We start from the raw sequence: 24,283 nt of genomic DNA on the forward strand, positions 1-24,283 counted from the left end.
CACTATTTGAAATGCCAACACCTTGAACTTCCCAGGTAGTGAGAGAATCAGGTAGTGTAAATTGCAGCTGCTTTCTGGAAATTAAAATGTTGATTTTCAAATACAGTGAAACATTGATTCACCTAACTTGACAGTATTCATTAACAGAATTTCTGCCTCAGACTGCACTTTGGAAGAAGAAAAAAAATCACAGCAAGATATAATCCCATTATATCTTAAGAAATCCTTAAGAAGAAAAATACTTTCCATAACTCTTCTATTTGTTCCAAGTTTTTAGATATTTCTCTTCTATAATGAGAATTTGAATTAGGAAGATGCCTTTGAAACACTGCTAATTCAAAACATAGTAAGCAAGGAAAAATTATTTTCATTGTGCAGTATAAGTGGGGAAACAAAGTAATGTATCTTAACATTGCTCATTAAAAAGCTGGCATAACTTTAAATTTTTGATTTAGATTAAAGTTGTATATTTATTTATTTCATTCAAAAAATAGCTATTGTTCACCAACTTTGTGTCAGGCATAGCACTAATTTATTCTTAAGCTGTAAAGTCTAGTGGTAGGTACAGTAAAGTAAATAAATTGCAATTCACTGTAATTACTATACTAATAAAGTCTTTTAGAAGTTCAGAGGAAGTATATATTAATTCAACACATTTTAGTCCCCCCTATAAACTGGACTCTATTGCAGGCCCTGAATGTAAAACAGTTATCTGAATTGAGACTTTGCCTGGAGGTATTTATGGTTTAATGTAGAAGACAGGTAAAAAGACTATTATAATACACACAGTAACAACTGGGAAGGGCAATTATACCAATCACTTCTAGGGTGAGAAACAGTGGTGGGGAGGCTTAGCAAAGGAAATGTCAGGAGAAATGTCAGCTAAAATGGGCAGACACAAAAAGAAAAAGAAAAATACCGGATGGTCTCACTCATAGCAGGAATCTAGAAAACTTAAATAAGGGATCAGGAAAATGAATAACTATAAGAAAATCAAAATCAAAATCAACAAAAAACTATGAACCAGAGACACTTTTTGGGGGCTGGGGGCTGGGAGGGGAGGGATTGGGGTCAGAATGGGGCATGTGCAGTTGTATGGGGGAATATAAAAATAAAATTTACTATTTAAAAAAAATAAATAAATAAAATCAGATAATGTAAAAAAATAAATAAATAAAATGGGCAGACAAGAGGAGGAAGAATTACAGGGGACATGGTCAGGACAAGGAGACCCCTAGATGATTATTGCCAGGCTTGGGGCTCTGTTTTAACCGCTGCTTTGAAAGTCAGCGCTTTGAACCCCCAAGGAAGGATGACACTTAGTGATTTGGCACAGTGCATCACTGCTTTCAGTGCCTGGTACAGAGAAGGCATTCCATAAAAACGTGTTGTATAAAGGACTTTAACAAGAAAAGAGCCTTTCTTCTTATTAATCAATGTTTGCTTTATAGTTTGTTTTACAGACAATATACGATGAAAATGGTTGCTTTATATAGTACACAACATGTAACTGTACTCAGTAAATGTTTAATGAAATTGAATGATATTAAAGGGATAGTACCCTTTCCCCCCAAGAGTTAGTCTTGCCCTGGAACCAATCACTAGAGCCTAGGAGATATCTGAAATATAAGTCAAACAAAAATGGAACAAAATTTATCAAAAGTGGTAGTATTATCTTAACTCTTTAAATAAATTACTGGGAAATGAGTAGTTGATAGATTTTTGGTCATAATATTTGCATTCTACCACATATTTTGAGAAGAACATCAAGGAAGTATAATACCTTTGGGGGACTTGATGAACTTCCCATAACCAGCTTTCTGGAAAATAGCTCCTTATTTCTGGCTTGGTTACTGGTAGCAGAGTCTTTACATCTGGGGGAAAAAGACAATTAATTATGGAAAAAACAAATACTACTTATAGTCAAATTTTAAAATATGAACACTTGTCTATAACATTTTTTTCCCCTAAAGTCAGTGAAACATTTTGCTTAGTGATTTCAAAATAGAGCTATGAAGGTCTTAGGATTTCTATGCTAGTAACATTGACAAAACAAAACATAAACATACATTTAATGATTTGTTCCTTAAATCTTTAATGTTGGCTAAAAGTTGAGTGTTTCAAAGACTATGTAAGATATTGATGAGTATACAGTTATTTGTATTTTTATAATTGCAACATTCATGTTAAGGTTTTTTGATTCTCTGTGTTAGCTCTGAAATTTATTTATATTTATTTTAATAAACATGGGTAAAACTTCTGCTTCTGTCCAAGATGCAAGATCCCTCCACCTTAAAAAACTAGAAAACTATATAAAACAACAGTTTTCAGACTTAGAACACAAGCGATCCAGAAGTGTGATCCCTGTGAAAAGGGAGACAGATTAGGTGAACCCTAAAATTGTCCATGTTTAAGTGTGCAGGCAGTTTAAGGCTGCAGGATAGGGAGAAAACCCATGAAAAGACTTGAAGAAACACAGCAATAGCCACATGGATGGGAGTTTTGGAAGGTCAACTCTCTGAAATGAGCAACAGAGAGAGCTGTGGAGACCGAACTCGGTATAGCTGAAGCCAAATCAGCTAAAAAGTTGGGCAATGAAAAATGTATATACTACATAAATATATGTTACATATATCTTATATATACTATTAAGCATATTGTCTATTCATTAGATAGTTCATGAAAATGCTGCTTAGTATAAACAAAAATCTGAAAATAACCTAAATAATCTAATAACATGACTTAGATAAATGACCACACAAATTTTTATTTGCAGAAATATACCAATTCAAATAGACCATGTTTAACATGCAAATTTAGATTTTTTTTGTTAAGCAAAACAATCAGAATACAAAACAGAAACTATCAATCTGCTTTTGCTGTGTTTTGACATTATATATAAATAAAATGAAAGTTCTAAAAAAAATACATCTTGGTTGAAATGGAAATAAGATTTCAATTTTTTATATGCACACTTAACCTTGAGCTAAATTTATAATTATTTTGTTATATCTGGCCTGTATAGGTATAAATAGATTTTTTTTATTTATTTATGCATACAAGAACAGGGGTGTAGGCCAGAGGTGCAGAGGGGTGAGAGGATTCACTAGAGTCAGAGTGGGGAGCAGTGGGCAAGACAGGAGTGGTCTGCTGCACCATGTGGGTTAGCTCCCTGGCCAGGGACTGAACTCATGCCACAGTGGATGGAGATATCTTGATAGCACTGAGACTTAAACCCTGCTCTGCCAGGGAGGCCCTAAACAGAATTTCTGATTTCTATAAAATCACAGACCAATAGAATTTTATAACCCAAAAGTATATTGGTGATTATCTGGCCCAAGCTTCTTGCTTTAAAAATAGAGAGCTGGAGCTCAGAAGGGGTAAAGTTTTTTTAATGAATTGGTCTTGACTATGATCTACTGCACTCTGCTTTATAGAACACAGGCCTCCTTTCACTGAAAAAATGTTCACTAATTTTTTTGGGAGATAGCATTTACAAATCATCTTTTTTATTTCCAATTTAAAATAAAGCATAAAAATTGATTTTCTTAGCAGCATGAAATTACAGAGTTGGGCATAATTTCAGTAGAAAATGTCAGACTTACGTAGTCTTCCCAATATGAGAGGTTTATGAGAAAAGTTAGCACGGAACTCACTGGCGATGGTACAACAAGCCATGAAAGCTTGTACACATCTTGGGCCTACTGTAATCCGGGCAGCTCGCTGCTTACAGGTCTCATCATAATGACGAAAAGTTGCTCCATCATGACAACATTTCTTCACATTTACATGTTTATATTTAGAAGCTGAAATGGCAATAAAAGTGATGGATTATGCAGAGTCCTAACATCTCAGGCTTAGAAGGGAGCTCAAGGAATACCTGGTTACTACTGACATGAGATCCCCCTCACCTCACAGCAGCCATGTCTGGTTGACTCACCAGTCTCCCTTTGAAACAACTCCAGGAGTGGCAAGAATGTGCTCATTAGGTAGTCCACCACAATTCACACTAAATGGCTAAGGGCTCCTGTAACTAAGCTAATTACTAACCTTTGAAACTGGCACCTTGACTTCAGCAGTCTAAAATAACTATTTGAGAAATCCAGATATATGATTACAGCTGTCATCACTATACAACATTTCTTTCTGCAAGCTAAGTATACTATTTTTTCCAAACATTTTTTATATTACATGGTTTTTGGACCTTCACTTAGCATCATTCTTCATCATAAATGCTCAAATTAATCAGTTGCTCTTTTCATATCATTAGCACTGAAAATGAAGATTAGAATTAAAATGACTCAAAAAAAGAATAAGAATGACTCATACAAACAGAAGAAATTATTATATAACTATAGAGTCATGATTATTGGTTGAACTCAGGTCACTGCCTCTCTTGGTTAAATGTTCTTTCTATTGTAACATTGCCAGTTATCTATCATATGTCCATTTTAAAAACTGATCTAAAATAATTTCTATTAGGTGTATATCCCAAAGAAGAATCAAAAATACTGTATTTAGATTTTCATGAATTAATCTTTCTAAGGGAGTAAAGCTAGGCATATGTAATTATCTTTCTTTTACCCTTTCTATCTGAATTGGGGGAAGTCAGGTAATATCTAACTTTCTCCAGTTTTAGAATGATATATCTATAACTTTTTTACAATCATATGAAACTTTTAGTGTACCTTCTTCATCTATTTTCTTTTGTAGCATTCTTCTTGGTCTGAGAATTTCCTTACAAAGTTCATCTGTTTAAAAAAGATAAAGAAGATAAAGGAGGAAAAGGAGTTAAAAATCTCAAAAAAGAAAATCCCGTAAAATTAATTAAGAGTTTAAAACATTTACAAGTGTAAGAATGTGCAACAATGCGCTGCTGTTATTCAGAAATAGATCTAGTCCCTACAATATTCTCCCTATTATAGAAAGAGAGAATAATCAATTCTATATAGGAAGGATCCTTATAGATGAGATGAGGCTTATAGTAGCAGCTTCTCCAGGCTATTGACAAGGAAAAGTCCTGATGAAGAAAGGCCGCATGTGCATCACAGCATAGTGCCACCCACACACCACACGTGGTTCTGTATGGTTTAGACACAAGAAGGCCAGAAATAGTTGGAGAGATCTGGGAAGATTATGAAAGGCTGTGAGTACTACACTAAAGAATCTGTACTTTATCTTGAAGGTCCGTGAAATATTTCATATAGGGGAGTTATGTAGTCATGTCATTAGGACCAGTGCAGACAATATTCTGGAGGGAAAAAATGAGGTATGGGAGGCAAATGATCAATGTAAATTTCAGTAAGCAATTTGAAAAACACACCAAAAATGCTGAGTATTTTACCGTTTTCCTGGGTGCTATCTGCATTTGCATTGGTGAGGAAGGTGAGTCCTGCCAGATGGAAAACATCTGCATTGTTGAGACCTCCACCTGCTCCACAGCCCAGGTCACTCTTCTCTAAAGCTTGAAATACCTGTCCAAAGAGGTAAAATGTTGAGCCTATTCCCTTATGTAAGTCATTCCTCTGAAGAACTAAAGGTAAGTTATTGTATGGGGGTAACAAACGTGCAGTACAAAGGCCACTCATTTATCATATCACCAAAGACCAAATTCCTCAGCTTCATACCTTTAGTTTATCCTTTTGTATTTATAAATATAAATCTATTCAAAATTAAATGCAAAACTAAGTCTTAAGCCTTAAGTAGAGTTCTGGAAACTGACCTATGGTGTTTTGTTCAAAGCACGTTGCAATCAACATCCCCCAAAAAGAATAAACGGGCAAATGCATAAATGAGTGAATTAATTTTTAAGTTGTAAAAAAAAATCACAAACTCATGTGTCTTGGGGATATGGGTTCTAAGGTTAAAACTTACTTTGGGGGGCCTCCCCTGGTGGCCTAGTGCTCAACCATTCCTTCCCTGGCCACCAGCGAGGGTCCCACAAAAAAAAACTTACTTTGGGGGTTCATTCCAGTTTTAATTTCAATCCCCAATGTTTTCTATCCTTAATATCCTTAACTTTATAGTTTCTCATTTTTTTTTATTGTTAAAAAAATCAAACCTAGAAAATGGTAGCACAGGATAGATAAATGGGAACTTGGGGGAATGCAATCAATCATTTTTGAATTCTTCTGTGCTACAGACTTTAGTGAGAGCAAAACAAAACCCAAAAATCCCAAAGGATCCTACCCAGTCATCTTTTGTGCTACTATCGTCTCCTCCCCACCCTAATCCCAAATCCCTAAACCTCCACTTCTGCTCCTTGAATATAACTGTTCCCACAGTTATATGTTTTTAAAGTGCTTAACTCTATACTTGGAAACCAAAAAAGGATGAACTTGCACTTTGGGGACCAACATGAGGATGGCTTACCTTCCTATGAACCACTACTTTGAGTAGATTATAAATGAGCAAACTTAATCTTCCCTTAAGAACTCTGGTTCCTGGGGTCTCCCTGGTGGTGCAAGGGGTTAAGTCTCAGCACTATGAAGCTATCCGTAGTCACTGCAGCAGGAACTCAATCCCCACCAGGGAGGTGACCCACATGATGCTGCAGACCTCTCCTGACTCACCCGCTGCTCCCCTCAGCACTGTGTTTCTGTCAATCTCCCTGTTCTGTTCCCAACTCTGTCTCTGGTGAATCCTCTCACCCCTCACACCTCTGGCCTGTACCCCGGTTCTTGAATACATAAATAAATCTTTAAAAAAAAAACTTCCCTGGTTCTTGCTCCACAACCTACCCTGGTGCCACACTAGGTGCACTAACCATGTGCCAGCACCCAAGGTCAGGCATTACTTAACTCTTTCAAAGGGCTTCTTGACTGTCGTTTGAACTCCATAAACAGCACTGTCCACTGCTGTTAAAGCCACCCAGGACTCTGACTCAGTTGCCATATTAAGATAAACCTGTTGGCCTGGAGAATATGCATCTGTGCTTGGAGACAGCCGGACCTAAAAAGGTCATTTGAAAAATAAAATGTCACTTGTATGAGACAAACCTTCACAGAGAGCTGTAGATTACAATCTTTTTTATGCAGAAGAAAATTCAATTGTGATTTATGATTTGTAGTTTACCTGGAGCTGGTTACCACACTTTTCTTCAATATTTAACCAGACTGAGTCAGACACTAATTCTGCACTCTGCTCCCCAGTGACGATGTAATAGACCAGGAGACGAGCTGAAGGAACCATGTTCTGTGTTATTGGAATGTTTATACTTTGATAAGAAGAATCCAGAAGCTTCTCCCTTGTACCAAAATGAACGATTTTGCCCTTGGATAAAATCTAAAAATAAACAGCAGCAGCAACAATAACTACAAAAACGAAACCTTTGTTCTAGTATTGAGCTTAGAGGAGTAGAAATTATGTATGTTAAAGAAAAAACGGTTAACGTGTGAGCCTACTATGTGCCAGGAACTTTAACCTTTATTTAACTCCTTTGATTCTCACAGTGACCAGTAGGATTGGAATGTCACCCCCTTGTGCAGATGCAGGGACTAGACTTAGGAATTAGCTAAACATCATACCGATTTTAGTTAAAAATAACTAGAAAATCAGCTAAAATATGGGCCTAAGTTACAATCACTAAAATTCCCTTTGTTTTATTGATTGAAAAAAAATGACTAACAGAAGGAAAAAGAAAAATATCAGATAGTTTCACTTATAGGAGGAATGTAAGGGAACAAAATAAAATATCAGGGGAAAAAAATAGTAACAATACAAAACACAACACAACACAACAAAAACAAACAGACAATTATAAGCCAGATACATCCTGCAGGGGAGGAGAAGGGAGAGGGATCAGAGCGAGGAGGGAGGAGCACAGGGTTCTGTGGTGATGGTGCACGGGTGCATTGGTGAAGGAAATTCTATGGGGACTACACCTGATGTAGGGGGATGGGGGAGAAAGCAAACATTGTTTAAAAATGAACAATGATGTAAAATATATATAAATAAAAAATAATAAATGATTAAGTGGGGTATGTCTTATTTGGGAATTAAGCTTTAAAGTCAGAGATTAGGTTCTAAAATGGAGATATGGGGTTAAAAATATTACAAATTCCAAGAAGTCAAAATGTCCTCAAAGACCCCTTAAGTTTTTCTTAGAGAGCAAGATGCCTAAGTTTTTGTACATAGTCCCAGGTCCCCTAACTCTTCATCAGTTAATATGATCTAAAATCTTCACTTATTTTTTAATTTCCTCCTCAAAAATATTGAAGAAGCCATTACCACCTGTTTGGCCTGACCATTGGAATAATGTATTTTATTTCCTTGGCAACTGTCAGGAAGCCCTTAAACTTTTTCAAACATTCTTTCCTAGGCTTCACTGATGGGATTGATTAGCCACCTCTGTTTAACACAAGTGATACAGCAGGGATCTTGCAGAGCTATAAACCTGGATTTCGGTCCCTTAAGTGCAGGGTTTGGGTCCCTTTCTATGTCAGCGATTTCTGATTTGAAATAAAGGTGTAATCTTTGCCCATGAAATAGAGCAGAGGCAAAATGAGAATTTAATCAGGCTCTTTTTGGTGAAAGGCATATTAGACTCAGGCACGTGGTGTTCAAATCAAAACCTTCCTCTTTAAGATGAGTGACCATCAGAGAGACGTTTCTCTCTATCCCTCAGTTTCCTCATCTGTGACATGGTGATGAAAATCATGTGTTATCATAAAGATTTTTGTAAAAATAATCGAATTAGATGATGTTCTTGAAAGACTTTTAAAAACAAGTATATGGGATCATTCTAATGCTCTATAAGCAAGCAAAAATGTTTCAGTTGGGGCAATAGATATTATTATTATACTTACCAAATAATTGTAGTGACTTATTTTGTCAATATATGGACTTTTGGGGGTAACAATAACATTCAGATGTTCTCCCACAAGCAAAGGTTTATAGTTTTCAGTCCAGTCAATATAAAGGTAACTTTGGCTGAGAGATGAATATGCTACAGCTCTGTACTCTTTAACGGCCTGATTTTCCTCTGGAAGATGTGGGTCTTTGGTCCTCACCTGAAAGGAAATTTCCAAAACAGACATGTGCATTGTGATGACATGGTCTCTGTGAAACAAATATTTAAAATTTTTCTTTGCTTTATAAATTTCTAAACTTCACAACATCAAATGTTAAAGGGAAAATAAAAACCTCTGCTACTCCAATGTTTATACAGTTGTGCTGCTACTTTACAAAGACTATGGATAATAATTGGGATAATGGGACTATGGACAATGGTTGGAAAAGCCTGGTGAAGTAGACAGAAGGGTGCTCCTAGAATAAATATTGGCACCTTTCCTGAAATACCACAGCAAGTTGGGGATTCATCTTCCTCTGGATTGGGATGGCAGGAATTGGGGGTAAGAGAAGGATAGTGGTGGGGAAGTCTTGAAGACTGGGAGCAGGAGGTGTGAATGAGCATCACAGATACCCAATTTCACTGTGGCTCAATTTCACTGTGAAGCGGTGGCCCAGAGGAGTGCTTATAAATGATATTATAACAGCAGTGTTGGCCTCTGATAGCAAAAGGGCTAAGGGCTCACCCTCTGGAGTAAGATCTTCATTTGTTTACATCCCAGTTACTAACTCTGGATAAGTTATTTAATCATGAGACATTAGAAGCCTCTGTAACATCAGCTATGAAATGGCAAAGATAATGTTCTCTAATTCACAGAGCTGATCAAATGGGTATTAAATGTGCTCTATATAAAGCTCTTTGCACAATGCTTAGCACTTTGTAAGTGCTCAGTAGATGGTAGAAAATGTACATGTGCCGCAGTTGCTGACATGCATTAACTACTCATTTTTGATTTGGGATTGGAAATTTAAGCATCATTGGCCCTGAGAGAAGACCATTAACTGAGTTCTAAGATAAAGTGGTACATGCAGCTAGAAAAAAGGGAAGCTTTTACATTTGACCTTTTTATGGCCCTAAAAAGAAACAATAAGTAGGGGAAAAGGGAGGGTAGAGAATATTCCTACCACTGACTTCTATTGCTATTACTTCTATTACTCTGAAACTTCTAGATTCTAATATAGTCATACTGTGTAAAAGAAATGAAAAATTGATAGATTTGTCTTCCTTAAGGGCCAATCAATGGATTAGGAGATTGTTTCTGGTAGTTTTTTTTTTTTTTTAGATGCAAAATTGTGGAACTGTTCACTGGACTGAAATACAAAATCTGCCACATCTGTTCTGCAAACCAGCCAAAACACACAGTCAAAAGTACACACTGTCCTAGAAAATTTAACAGGAGAGTTATGCTCACATTAAATTCCAGCACCATCACTCCAGATGGGAGATTGACCACAAACGAAGCTACTCCATCAGAGGGACGTGTTACACTTTGCTTTGAGTCCAAGTTAGACACTTCTAGGTTTTCATCATGGGTTTGTGCGCTCAGGGTCACGGGAACCCCTCCTATCAACTGGTCAAGCGAGTCCTTAACCTGCACCTGTTTGTCAGAACAATCCAAATTCATTTCAACATTTCATCTCTTCTTTCAAAGCATAGCAATTCTGAAATAATTTTCCCTCCTCCCCACCAAAGTATAAATTATTCATCTTTAATTCAGTAAACAGAAGTTGTTCTCAGTTTATAGAAAGATTTAATTCTATTTAGTTAATTCAGTTGAATGGATTTTCTTGTATATCAAGCAGAAACAGAACATAAATATTAGTCTAATAAGTCTTCCAAGTAGATGTTACAAGGTCTTCTGCTTTCTAATGTCTGTTTGTTCAATTGACTTAGGATTGGATAAAGGAGAAAATGAAGCAATAACTTCTGGGAATAATTCTCTTAGATATGAGAAAAAAGTGTCTCTTAATTTCCCTTTAATTTCTACCTCTCACCACCAGGCATGTCCACAAAGGTATATTTCACATTATTTGACTTTTACATGATGTGAAATATAAAAATATATTTTATAATAATATAAATATTATATTCTATATAATGATGTATTTTATAATATATTCTATATTATTCTATATATTCTATATATATTATTATTCTATATATTCTATATATAGAATATTATTCTATATATTCTATATATATTATATATAATAATATATAATATATTCTATATAATAATAATCTATAACATATTAAATTTTATTATGTGTATACAGTAATCTACATTACTATATATTATATATGTATATAGAAGTTGGGATTGGTAAATCTTTTTCTCTTAAAAACCAGTACCCAAAGTAAGTAACAATACAACTTATGATACTAAAGTTGATTTTCAAAAGAAATACATTTTCAAAGAATGAAAAGATATTCTGCTCTAGTTTCCTAGAAGGTACAAAAAGAATTAAAGCTATAATAAAATATAATCCATATGATAGTATAGATAAAAACATATGAAACACTAAATATAATTTAAAAGTCAAATGAATGTTTTAATTCCATACTATCAACATTTTAAAAAGGATAAAGGAGGGCCTCCCCGGTGGCGCAGCGGTTGAGAGCTGGGTTGTGAAGCTGACTGCAACCTCTGTAGCGCCGGTTCGATTCCCAGCCCCAGGCGAGGGTCACATGACGTGCAGGCCTCTCCTGCTGCCCGCTGCTCCCCTCAGCAGCGTACTTTGTCAGTCTGCCTGCTCTGCTCTCCGCGTCTAACTGTACCCAGTGCTTGTATAAATAAATAAATAAACAAATAAATAAATAAATAAATAGGATAAAGGAAAAAACCTGAAAGAGGAAGGAGGAAGCATAAAAAAGACAGTCAGGGACACACAGTCAGATGAGAAGAGCAGAGAACAATACAGAGAGGAGACTCGATAGAATTAGACACAAAGAGAATACAGAGACTAGTGAAAAGCACAGGAGGGCATATTCAAAGACACATAGGAAGTAAAAAATGCTGAGAGAAAGGGATTTATTTTCAAGAAATGATATCATCAACCCTCAGGTTAAAGCTCTGTCCACATCCCCAGGAGGGGCGGGTTTTACAGAATTAGTTCCCTCTGTGATTTGCCTGTCCAGCATCCTTCCCATTTGCCATCCTCATGTTTTTGTAAGCAGAAAAAGACAACTACATTCAGCACTTTCCCTCTTCATCTACCTTGACAGAATACGGAATTCCAGGCTTTAAGAAAAGAGGAGTAGCCACCAAATTCAGTTTGTAGGGAGAGAGGACATATTGGATGCCAGAAATTTCTGCTTCTTCGGAAAGTCCACCTGAAGAAACCATAAGGATCATGTTGACCTGTTATTTTAGGAATATAATAATTTATGTGGAGATCTATTTGTCTGTGTCTACACACACTTACTGATTCTCTTACTCAGTTCCTGCACTCATTCACTTACCAACAATAGGTAGGATGGGAGTCTTGGTTCGGGGGGCAATACAAAGAAGAGTTTAGACCACAGGAGTTTCCAAGATCTTATGTACAAGGAGTGTATGGAGAGATGTCTGTTGTGAAAGTAGAGCTTTATGCCTGAACTGAGGAGAAATGTCAGGAAGGAACATTGCTTTTTATCAGTGGCTTGAGTTTTAGTTGAAGATACAGAAGAGGTTAAGAAGAGAAGGAAAGGTTAAAACAAGAGAGTGAATCTTAGAGAGGGTTCACCATTACAGCAAAAAAGAGAAGAATACAGAAAAAGAGTGATTGTAGTAGAGTGGATTCTGAGGGTTCATTGGCAAGAGCTCAATAGTATCATCCTCAAATAAAATTTAAGAATTAAAATTATGAAAAATATACAAAGCTCTATTGTTCCCAAATTCCTTCCTAATATGACCTCCCTAATACCCCTTTACATATTTTATTCTTCAGGCAAGCTAATAAGCCATAATACTCAAAGATCAATGATTCCATCCTTGGTATGTCCCTTCTATGGAGGGTGCCCTACTTCACCCTGCTTATCATCCATGCCTCCAAACCCTACTTTTAAGACTGGTAGAGTTTCATCTTTCAAAGCTGATCATCTTCAGAACACTGGTTGCTCAACAATCATCTAGAAGTTCACCTTCCTCTAAATGTCAAGCATTAAGCACTTTGCTTAGAATACATGGAATTCTTTTTTTTAAGATTTTTTAAAAAATTGAGATAGCATTAGTTAACCACACTGTGTATGATTCAGAGGGATAGGCTCACACCTCTTCAGATGAATGTTACCATACTATATCCACCACCAAAGAACCCACAGTCCTCCACCAACATCTCCTGTGCCCCTCTTCCCTTTGCTCTTCATCCCAGCCTCCTCCTCTGTGGCCTCAATGGAATTTTTTTCTTGTAACAGAGTTCTTTGATACCTAACTTATACCTGATACTAGTTTCTAAGCCAATTGACTTATACATCATTCATATTTGTTAGTCTGCATGTTTATTAACACTTTTTAAAAAGCTCATAAGTATTGTTTTACTATATTTTTAAAGAAATTGAGAAAAATAAAGAAGAAAAATTAAAATAATGTCAAAAACCAATATGTAGGGTAAGGAATATGTGTTCACCATCATTCTCTAACATCTACTGAGAATCAGACATATACAAAGTGCTCAATACCTAGATTAAATAGCACAATACTTCTATCACTTAGAAGGACAAAATTTAAAGAGGTGAAAGGGGCCTTAGGGATTATTTGTTTGAACTTTCATTTTACAAAGAAAAGGGTTCAGTTTAGTTATTTGTTTGTTTAGTTGGGTGCTCAATATATACCTGAAAACATTTTAAAAAGTTTTTTAACATTTTTTGTAGATATATCAGCTGACCCAAGTTGGAATAATTAATGAGTATTTGAAACTATTGGAGTGGGCTTGAGAGTGCTAGACAAGATGTTAAGGATGTTAAGAAGGACTCAAAAAAAAAAAAGAAGAAGAAGAAGAAAGAGAAGGGAGGGTGCAAAGAAAAGAGGGGAAGCAAAGGAGAAGATGAGGCAGAGATGGGAGAGGAGAAAAAAAAAAAGAAGCAGAAGAGGTGGTCTAAGTGCTTTGCATATTGATTCTTTGATCTTCACCACAATCCTAGAGGTTTATACTATACACCCATTTTAGAAACATTATTACTTCTAATCTTAGATAGAATTCCTGAATATTATAGCTGAACATGGTTTTGGACGCATTTAGTTCAACTCCATCATTGTAGAGATAAGGAGACTAAAATAATAATAGTAATGCTTTTCATTTGTGTACTACTTTATCAAAAGTTCTACATACATAATCTCTAAATTTGATTTTCACCAGGTGAGAATATCGGGGTGCCCATGTTCAAACCAAATAGTCCATAGTGCCACTTGAATTATCAGCTGGGAAGGTTTTATTCTACTTTTACCATTGAAGCAATAAGGATCCAATCACTAAAGAGTGGCAAAGCTATACTCTTACTCATTTTCGATGATATAAATATAGAGTAAAATTAACTATGAAAGAAAATATGAAACAGCTGTCTAAATTATTTATACCTTTAAGATGTTGTCTATATATTATCCAAGAGATGTTAAAAAAAGAAACTTACCTGTCGACTCTATGACGGTGACACCAACATAAAGATACTTGCTGTCTAACTCTTCTAGACTGCTATAGAACAACTCTTTAATTGCCATTTCAGAGTTAAATGTGATGTGAGCTACTCCATTTGACAACTTTTTAAAAGAGGAAAAATAAAAGAGTTATTTCAGAAAAGAACCTGAAAAGAAAAATGAATATCTGTTTTTACTGGTCTCTAAATTTTAGGCAAATCAGAGGAATGGTATATTTTCATCAGTAAAGTGAATGACTGTGTCCTCAGTTAAGTCCAGAATGTTATTTTCTAATGTATTTTGTATGAAATTATAGACTTGGAAGAGTCTTAAACATCAGAGGTTCAGTAGGTCTTTTTCTTACTAACAGAGAGAGGCCTTCTTCCCACCACCAAATCATCATCCATCCAGGCTCCTCAGCTTGTTTTTGCTCTTAACTGAGATTGTGTTAGGTTTTAAGATACTTAATTTGACTTCATTTCTTACACATTTAAACACTAATTTGAAAACATACAATGAGTTAAAGGATATGGGGTTAAGTCATATTTTTTATTAACCACAAAAGTAAAATAAATTTTGTCTAATTTTTTTTCTTTTAAAATTGAGTAACTTGGGGCCTCCCTGGTGGTGCAAGGGGTTAAGCACCACACTATGAAACAATCCACAGCCTCTGCAGCATGAGTTCGATCCCTACTGGCCAGCGAGCAACCCACATGGTGAGGCAGACCTCTCCTGTCTCGCCTAATGCTCCCCTTTGCAATGTATTTCAGTCAGTCTGCCTGTTCTGTTCCTCACTCTGTCTCTAGTGAATCCTCTTACCCCCAGCATCTCTGGCCTGTACCCCAGCTCTTGTATGCATAAACAAATAAATCTTTAAAAAAATAATAAAATAAAATAAAACTGAGTAACTTGAGGTCAGGGATTTTTATCTTATTTAGCTTTAAATCTCAGTGTCTAACACAGAATCTTGCATTATAAAGAGGTATTTAGTTTATACTTTGAATAAGCAAAACATTTTTGAAAGTGCAAAGGCTAAGTAACTGACAATATGAACTATATGAATATTAACAGTGAGAAAAATGACATGAGCCCTTATCATATCTGTGGTGTAATGTCAAGAACACTGAATAGGGGACCAGGGCCTCTACCCACTAACTGCAAGTAGCACCCCTCTTCCAGTTGTGACAGCCACAAATGTGTCTGGACATAGCCAAATGTCCACTCTGGGATAAAAGTCATCTCTGACTGAAAATCACTGCAATAAAGTATGAAACATGCTCCACTGAGAGTCAAGGGCTAAGGAAGTCGTGGGCAGGGAAAGTTAAGCTGGCTTCAAGGAGTCGGGGGAGATTGCCCAGGGAAAGTGTGTCGTTGTTGAGACTTAAAAGAATGGGGCTGAGTTAGCCAAGGAAATAAGAGGCAGGTGGGGACAAAGGGAAAGCACATTCCCAAGCAGAGGGAGCAGCACTGTAAAGAACTGGAGTGCAAGAGACACTACAGTAAATTTGAGAAACTGGAGTGACTTGCACAAAGGAGAAGAAAGGGGGTAAATGGTGTGAGACAGGCTGCTGAGGGAGGTTGAAGGCACGGGTATTGGACTTTATCCTAGGACATTGAGAAGCCAAGAAGGGATTTTAAGCTTCAATTTTCACACCTAGATCAAATGAGGGATGGAACTAGATGGTTTTGAAGTAACTTCTATCTCTAGCATTCTTGATACACCATGAGGTACCAGTGAACATGTCTTAACATCTTACCATTGTGTTTTGTGTTGCTTCTTTCATCATTTCTTTTTTACCACCTTTTAAGTCTTCTGTTATTCCAAAAAAGACATAAACATCAGCCTCGGGGACTACTTTATTATAAAAATATCTGTCGAACAATAATATCATAAAATTGTTTTGCTAACATGGTTATAATAATAAAGTTCAGACAAAATGTAACAATTTGAAATACATAAAGCACTTGATATACACTTTTAAGTGTCTTCCATCCACAGTTACATTTCATCTCATATTATATTTCATCTGCAATAACAAAGCCAAATTATTACTATGTTCTAGATGAAAAAACTAATCTTAAGTCAAAAGACTCAAGTCCGGAGCCCTTCTCTAGAGAGGACATGCCACTACCTTGATTCTGTTGGGAGCAGTGGGGAGCTGCTCCTAATATTTTTAAAAGCAGCAAGTCCAATCTCATTGTTATAAACGATGTGATAAGATATCTTTTAAAATAATTCTAGGGGGCCTCCCTGGTGGCACAAGGGGTTAAGATGCAACCTATGAAGCTATCCGCAGTCACTGTAGCACAAGTTCCATCCCCGGCCAGGGAGCTACCCACATGGTGCAGCAGACCCCTCCTGACTCACCTGCTGCTCCCCTCAGCAGTGTATTTCAGTCAATCTGCCTGTTCTGTTCCCCATTCTGTCTCTGGTGAATCTTCTCATCCCCCCCAACACACCTCTGGCCTGTACCCCACCTCTTGTATGCAAAAATAAATAAATCTTTAAAAAAATAATTCTAACTTCAGATTTTTTAGTTCAGAATGGAAGGAAGAATAAAGGAAACTTTCTACATAGTATAAAACTACTGTAGGAGTTAACTTTTGTTGTTTATAGTTTGAACAAAAGAGTGTCTCCATTAAAAGTTGGTTTCTATAATTCTGTCAGGGGGTCCTTTCATGTTGACTGAGACTTAGTGACACTCTAGGAATAAATACTAGTAAGAGAGGCAGCTTAAGGTAGCATTTGAGGGTATGGACTCTGGAACCAGCAGATTATATGACTTACTACTTGTGTCATTTTGAGTAAATTACTTAATGTTTATGTACCTCAATTTTTTCACTTATATTATGGGGATAATATTAACACCTACTTCATAGAATTTTTGTAAGGATTAAATGAACGAATATATAAAGAATGGTGTAAAACATGCCCAACACATACAGTTATATAAATTGGTATTGTTATTAGAAACTATATTATATTTTTATTTTCAAATGACCTCAGTTTTTGCTGCAAATTCCTTGCAAAACTAATCCAAACTCTCCACCTCTTTATGTATCCAACACCTTTGCAGCAACTTGCTTGCAGAGCATGTGAAAGCAATCTATTTCCTGTGGGCTAATCTTATAACTTGCTTTGGACAAAAAAATGTGGTAGAAATAATGGTGTGCTGGTTTTTAGCCTAGGCCTCCTGATGACTTTTTTCCATTCTTTCTCCTTAAGCATCATTACTGCTATAAACCAGCCTGTTAGATGAGAGTCTCAATGGTCTGATCATCCTTGTAGCTTCAGTAATCTGCCAGCCAAACACCAGATACATGAGTGAGACCCTCCACTAACCAGCCCCCAGCTGACCTGCTAACTGACAGTGGGCATGTGAGTGAGCCCAGCTGACATCAGTCTGGCCCACATCAGTAGAACTGCCCAGTTGCCTCACAAATGGTTGTGGTGTTAAGGCATTGAGCCTTGAAGTAGTTATGCAGCATTAGAATTTAATGGCTAATTAAGTAAAGCCTTTGTATCTCAATCCCAATATCCTAAGTCACACTGGCTCCTAAATGTATATTTGAATTTAAATCGTTAGGATTTGGGGGCCTCTCTGGTGGTGCAAGGGGTTAAGTCTCAGCACTATGAAGCTATCACCAGTCACTGCAGCACAAGTTTGGTCCCCACCCAGGGAGCACAGCAGTTCTCTCCTGTCTCATTCACTCCTGAGTATAATATAGTAATATAATACAGTTTTTAATAACAATACCAATTTATATAACTATATATGTTGGGCATGTTTTACACCATTCTTTATATACTCGTTCTTTTAATCCTTACAAAAATTCCATGAAATAGATGTTAATATTATCCCCATAATATAAGTGAAAAAATGGAGGTACATAAACATTAAGTAATTTACTCAAAATGACACAAGTAGTAAGTCATGTAATCTGCTGGTTCCAGAGTCCATACCCTCTCCTGCTCCCCTAAACAGCTATTCTGCTCCCCACTCTGTCTCTGGTGAATCCTCTCAACCCCCTCTGCCATCCCACACCTCTGGCCTACATCCCAGCTCTTGTGTGCATAATAAGAATAAAATAAATCTAAAAAAAAAAAAGACTTCATAAGCAAATAAAAAAATGAAATGTTAGGATATTTTTTGTTTGTCAATAACCCATAAAACTAAAACCAGAATCAGCTAGAATTTAAATCAATAAAATCATGGCAGATATTGATAATAAATCACAGATCTCAGCAATATATGTGCATTAAGTCAACATGCCATGTGCCTAAGTGTGTGTGTCATATGTTATTTACATCTCAACACAGCGGGGTGAGGGGGAAATCACAGATCTCACTTTGGGCAGCTCACCAACTAAAATGGGCACAAAATTTAGCTGGATGATCTGAAAAAAATAACTTTCTTACCTTGCTTTTATAGTAATTTCAAAATTATTAAAATCCTTATAACCAATGAAATGATTTTCTGGTTCTATTGAGACAGAAAAATGTGGCAACACTGAAAATAAAAAGAGTCAATATTACCATTTAAATTAGAGGAACCTATTAAGTGTAGCAACCAGTTGTGCTTTCTGATATACTGATATACAAATTGCCCATCAGCACAACATCCACTTTGTCATCATCATCACCATCATCAACAACATCCTGGAAAGTCTCCTACTCCACCAATCAGAGGTCAACTCAGTTTGATGTATCAAAAGCACTGTTCTTACAAATTTATTTCAGCCCTTACTGTGGGTGATTATTTTTTCCAGTAAAGGATGGGCTCCTTGAAATCAGAAATGATTGTTCCCTATTTATTTTCATTTATCTCCCCTCTTCATAATCCTTTATTTTATTATTTGTTTTATTGAGGTAATGTTGGTTTACACATTGTGTGTTTTAGGGGTACAGTGTCATAAATCCCTTTGTTTCTTTATATTCCACATAACCTCATAGATTTTGAACATAGAATATAATCAACAAATGCTTATTAAATTGAAGATAGAAAAGGAAACCTCTTTCTGACTTAACATTTCTCTTAAAATTCTAAATTGGTCAAGAAGAGAGAACTGACAACTAGGTATAAAAAAGAACATTCACACAAAAGTAGTCAAAAGAGGAGAATATGGGGCCTTCCCGGTGGTGCAATGGTTGAGTGCTGTGCTGCGAAGCTGCCCACAGCCTCTGCAGCACCAGTTCGGTCCCTGGCTGCCAGGTGAGGGTCCCACATGGCATGCAGACCTCTCCTGCCACCCGCTGCTCCCCTCAGCAGTGTACTTCGTCAGTCTGCCTGCTCTGCTCTCCGCTCTGACTCTGGTGAATTCTCTCACCCTCTGGTGCTTCTGACTGTACCCAGTGCTTGTATAAATAAATAAATAAATCTTTTTTTAAAAAGGGGGGGGAGGATATGGGCCTCCCTGGTGGTAAAGGGGTTAAAGACACAGTGCAATCAAGTAATCACCAGCCACTGAAGGATGAGTTCAATCCCCGGCCAAGGAGCTAACCCACATGGCACAGCAGACTTCCATCTCGCCCACTGCTCCTTTCAGCAGTGTATTTCAGTAGATCTGCCTGTTCTGCTCCCCTTTCTGTCTCTGGTGAATTCTCTCATTCCCCTGCACCTCTGGCCTATCCCCCAGTTCTTGCATGCATAAAAAAATAAATCTTTTAAAAAGGAGGGGGAGATTTCCCCCATCTCTTTGATATCATGACTGCACAAGAGAAAACAATTTGATCTGTCAAAATGGCAATGTCTTCTCTTTATAACAAGTCAAGCAATAGACCAGGGCTTAATGGATTCTAATTCTATTAACATGCATAATAGTTAATAGAAAATTGGATGAGTGATTGGTCCTGATATTATGGGCAAACAGAAACTAATAGACAAGAGTAAGATAATTGGCTTCTAGATGGTAAAAGAGTAATGAAGTTTATTGCTCTAGGTTGCAGTCCTATGTTATTAAAGTAGCAGGAGTGTTCCCCAGGATATGAGGTGCAGGAAAATATTTCATCCTTTCATCTAATACCTATTTGTTATGTAGCAGGCAGACTTCTATCAGCAAAGATATACCAGTGAACAAGACAGGTATGAAGCCAGCCCTTAATGATCTCACAGTCAGGCAGGGAAGATAGACAGAAGTAAATAATTATACAGATAAATACCTATGTCACAGTTACGAAAAACTACTATGAAGCATGGGGAATCTTTTCCAGGAAAGAGAATTCAGAGAATGCTTCCCTAAATAAATGACATTTCAGCTAAGACTTGAAACATGAGTATGATTTGACAAGGCAATGAGGAAGGGGGAAAGTATCCTACACAGACAGAACACCATGTGTAAAGATAGCACAACTGAAGGAAGGTGAGAGGAGGAATGGTATAAAATGAAGCTGAAGAGGAGGTAGGCAGGGGTCAGTTCAAAATAAGAATTTTTTTTTTTTATAGAGGCATGCTTTATTTATTTGTTTGCTGGTTTGTTTGTTTGTTTTGTTTATACATGCACTGGGTACAGTCAGAAGCGCGGGAGGGTGAGAGAATTCACCAGAGCCAGAGCGGGGAGCAGAGCAGGCAGAAGGACCGAAGTACACTGCTGAGGGGAGCAGCGGGCGGCAGGAGAGGTCTGCACGCCATGTGGGACCCTCCTCTGGTGGCCGGGGAGCAGCCGGGGATCGAACCGGCGCCGCAGAGGCCGCGCGCAGTTTCGCAACCCAGCGCTCAACCGCTGCGCCACCGGGGAGGCCCTCAAAATAAGAATTTTGACTTTGATTAAAAAGGAAGGAGAAGCAGCTGGGGACTCCATAGTGAAATAGATAATATGGTGATTTACATTTCTACATTATTTTGGCTATATCTGGAATCAGATATAGCTATTAGAAGGCCTTTGCAGTAATCCAGGAGGGAACCTGGAGGTGAATTGATGAGGGTGGCTAAAAGAATAGAGGTCGATGAATTCCACATATCTATGGAAAGCAGCATAAAAAAAGGGAGATCAGTTAGGATTCTGGTTTTTGTTTTTTGTTTTTTTTTTAGAATTGTTTATTTATACAAGAACTGGGGTACAGGCCAGAGGTGTGGGAGGGTGAGAGAATTCACCAGAGACAGAGTGGAGGGCAAAACAGGCAGACAGACTGAAAATGAAAATAATGCTGAGGGGAGCAGCAGGTTGAGACAGGAGAGGTCTGCTGCACCATGTGGAACTCTCCCTGGCCGGTCGGGAATTGAACCCGGGTTGCAGAGGCTGCAGACAGCTTCACAGGGCTGCGCTCAACCTGCTGCGCCACTAGGGAGGCCCAGGATTCTGTTATTGAGAGTCTATAATTTTTAAAGTTAGGTTTCAGTATAATAAGTTGATTTTGTCACTGTTTTGTCTGTTAATTGTTAACACTTTTGTATTTATTCTCCATATCTTTATTAGTCTCCTGGGAAAAAGAAAAAGACTTCAAGCAGAAGAAAGTTACATTTGTTATCAGAGCACATAAATACTGTAGTAAAAAACTACAAGAAGTGGAAACATTAAGCTGTTTACATGTTAATAGTTAAACCATTAATATGATTGATTTCACATAGGAGCATTATTCAGCAATCAAAAAAGATAAACTCATGCCATTTGCAGTGACATGGATGGAGTTAGAAGAGATTATGCTCAGTGAAATAAGCTAGAAGGAAAAAGAGAAATATTGGATGGTTTCACTTATAGGAGGAATATAGGGGAGCCATACAAGGGATCAAGGAAAAATAATAATAATCATATGATTGATTTCAAAATAAAAATATTTTAAATTCCAAATAAATGTATTAGGGATTTATGAGGCAGAAGGAAAACAAGACTGGACTGAGGATAAGGAAATCCAGTTGTTCTTGTTCTGTCACTAATTGGCTGTAATGACCTGGATAAATAATTTACTAGTCTCACTGAATTCTGTTTACCTCCTCTGATTGCTTAAGTATGTTCTAAAATCATAATTTTGGAAAGGACCTTAACTAGTCCAGGTACTCAAGGGACTAGGTCTCTTCCAACTTTATGATGAGGACCTGAAGTACAGAGAGGTTGATGTGCTTGTTCAAAGTAAACAAGTACATGCTGAAACTAGAGCCCAGCATTCCTATAACCATTTCTTCCCTGACCCCTCAAGCAAGACTTTTAACCATACCAGCAGGCTGCCTCACCCTTGTTTCGGGGTGATTTTGCAATAATTACATTAATAAAAAGAATTATTGCAAAATACTAATTCTTTATAAATAAACTTTTAATTGTCAGAAATTACCATATTCCTTAACTTCAAAATACGTGGTTCCAGTTGTTGAAAAATCTTTATATTTAGCTCGAATTTCCCACACACCGTATCTGTGGAAGCAAAATATTTAAAGTTACAGTTGTCATCAAATACTTTTAATTCACACAGAAAATATCTAATAAATTTCTGGTTTAAGGAAGGAAACGAAAGCAAAGATGTATATAGACTAAGGATATAGTTTATCTATGATAGCAATAAATAAAAACAACTGAATGTTTTCAGGAATTTTAATAATTTACTTTCAATAATTAGTTTTTTTATACATTGTGTTATTTTTGTCAGGTATTTTATCTTAACATAGTCAATACCTTTAATTTAAAGAGCTCATGATACTTGAGAATTTACTTATTACTGGAGTTTAATTATGCTATTGTAAAAAGTAAAATCCACATTATAATAGAAAATCTATAAAAATATCTTTAGAAATATATAATTCACAAGCCTATCCAGTGATAAAATTTATGCTTCACATAAATGAAAGTATGGTTGGAGACAAAATATGGTTTGTTTAAGAGGCAAATGATCTAAGTTTAATTAACAATCTATATTCAACCTATATTCAAAAATATTTACTAAACACTGTGTTAAGAACTGGAAATTAAAAATGAGTAAGCAAGAGTTTTTCAAAGAGTTAATAGTCATGAGAGTTCAATTTCCTATCTTTCTATTTACTAACATTGACTTGGACAAGTTACTTAACCTCATTTGTAAAATGGGAAAAATAAAATCTACTCTGCATATTGGTTATGCAATCAACACACTTTAAAATTATGGTAGTTACCATCATCATTAATTCAATAAACATCAAGTGCTTGTTATGTTGAAATGTGGGTGAGACCTGAACGAAACTGAATAATACAGACAAGACCCCTGTCCTCAAGGCACTTGCAATCTAGTGGGGAATAAAAAGGCAAGTAACTTAATAAGCACCTGCAGAATTGAGATACATGTCACAAAGTAAATAAACAAGAGAAAGTGGAAGAGAAGGACTACATTAGATTGTGCATTCAGGGATAGACTCTTTCATCTACATTGTGTCCTAAAAGATGAGAAGAAGCCAGTCTTGTGAAGAGCAAGTGAAGCACATTCTAAGTAGAGGGGACATCTGAAAAGGTACTGGGGGTAGGAAAGCACTGGTCATGGGAGTCCACTAGGGTTGACATAATGTGAAGTTAGAGAAATTATAATAGTTATTAAAAAATAATAGGTTCAATTCTGTGCTATAAAACTTTAGTATTTTCAAGAAGGCATATAATTTTAAAATTATCAAAATTATTTATATTGTCCAATTATATCCAAAATTCTAGATAATCTTTACTACAGCAAATTAACTGCAAACTCCCTTTTAGAAAGTATATAGCAAAATGACATTGAAAGATTTTGTATTAAAGTTATACTATAGTCACTTAAGGTACACTTTTCTTATTTGTCCTCCTCTAAGTTCCTTGAAAACAAGGATTCTTCATTTCTGTTTTGCATTTCTCATTTTTATTATACTTTGCACATACCAGAATGTGTTCACTAAATA

General features: G+C 36.5%; 1 protein-coding gene across 1 annotated transcript in view; it reads right to left on the bottom strand.

Moving 5' to 3' along the window:
* Positions 1-24,283, bottom strand: part of C5 (complement C5) — a gene marked incomplete at both ends in the record, with an annotated part of 81,650 nt that overhangs the window by 42,292 nt on the left and 15,075 nt on the right. Inside the window, 14 exons of the mRNA XM_084236798.1 lie at positions 1-74; positions 1,784-1,874; positions 3,606-3,806; positions 4,689-4,751; positions 5,345-5,474; positions 6,802-6,951; positions 7,075-7,284; positions 8,808-9,011; positions 10,263-10,448; positions 12,069-12,184; positions 14,459-14,585; positions 16,220-16,334; positions 18,883-18,973; positions 22,726-22,805. Coding sequence (XP_084092924.1) covers positions 1-74; positions 1,784-1,874; positions 3,606-3,806; positions 4,689-4,751; positions 5,345-5,474; positions 6,802-6,951; positions 7,075-7,284; positions 8,808-9,011; positions 10,263-10,448; positions 12,069-12,184; positions 14,459-14,585; positions 16,220-16,334; positions 18,883-18,973; positions 22,726-22,805 — 1,838 coding nt within the window. The remainder of the gene's footprint in view (positions 75-1,783; positions 1,875-3,605; positions 3,807-4,688; positions 4,752-5,344; positions 5,475-6,801; positions 6,952-7,074; positions 7,285-8,807; positions 9,012-10,262; positions 10,449-12,068; positions 12,185-14,458; positions 14,586-16,219; positions 16,335-18,882; positions 18,974-22,725; positions 22,806-24,283) is intronic.

The sequence above is a fragment of the Talpa europaea genome (genome assembly GCF_964194135.1).
Source record: "Talpa europaea genome assembly, chromosome: 7".
Lineage (NCBI taxonomy): Eukaryota > Metazoa > Chordata > Mammalia > Eulipotyphla > Talpidae > Talpa > Talpa europaea.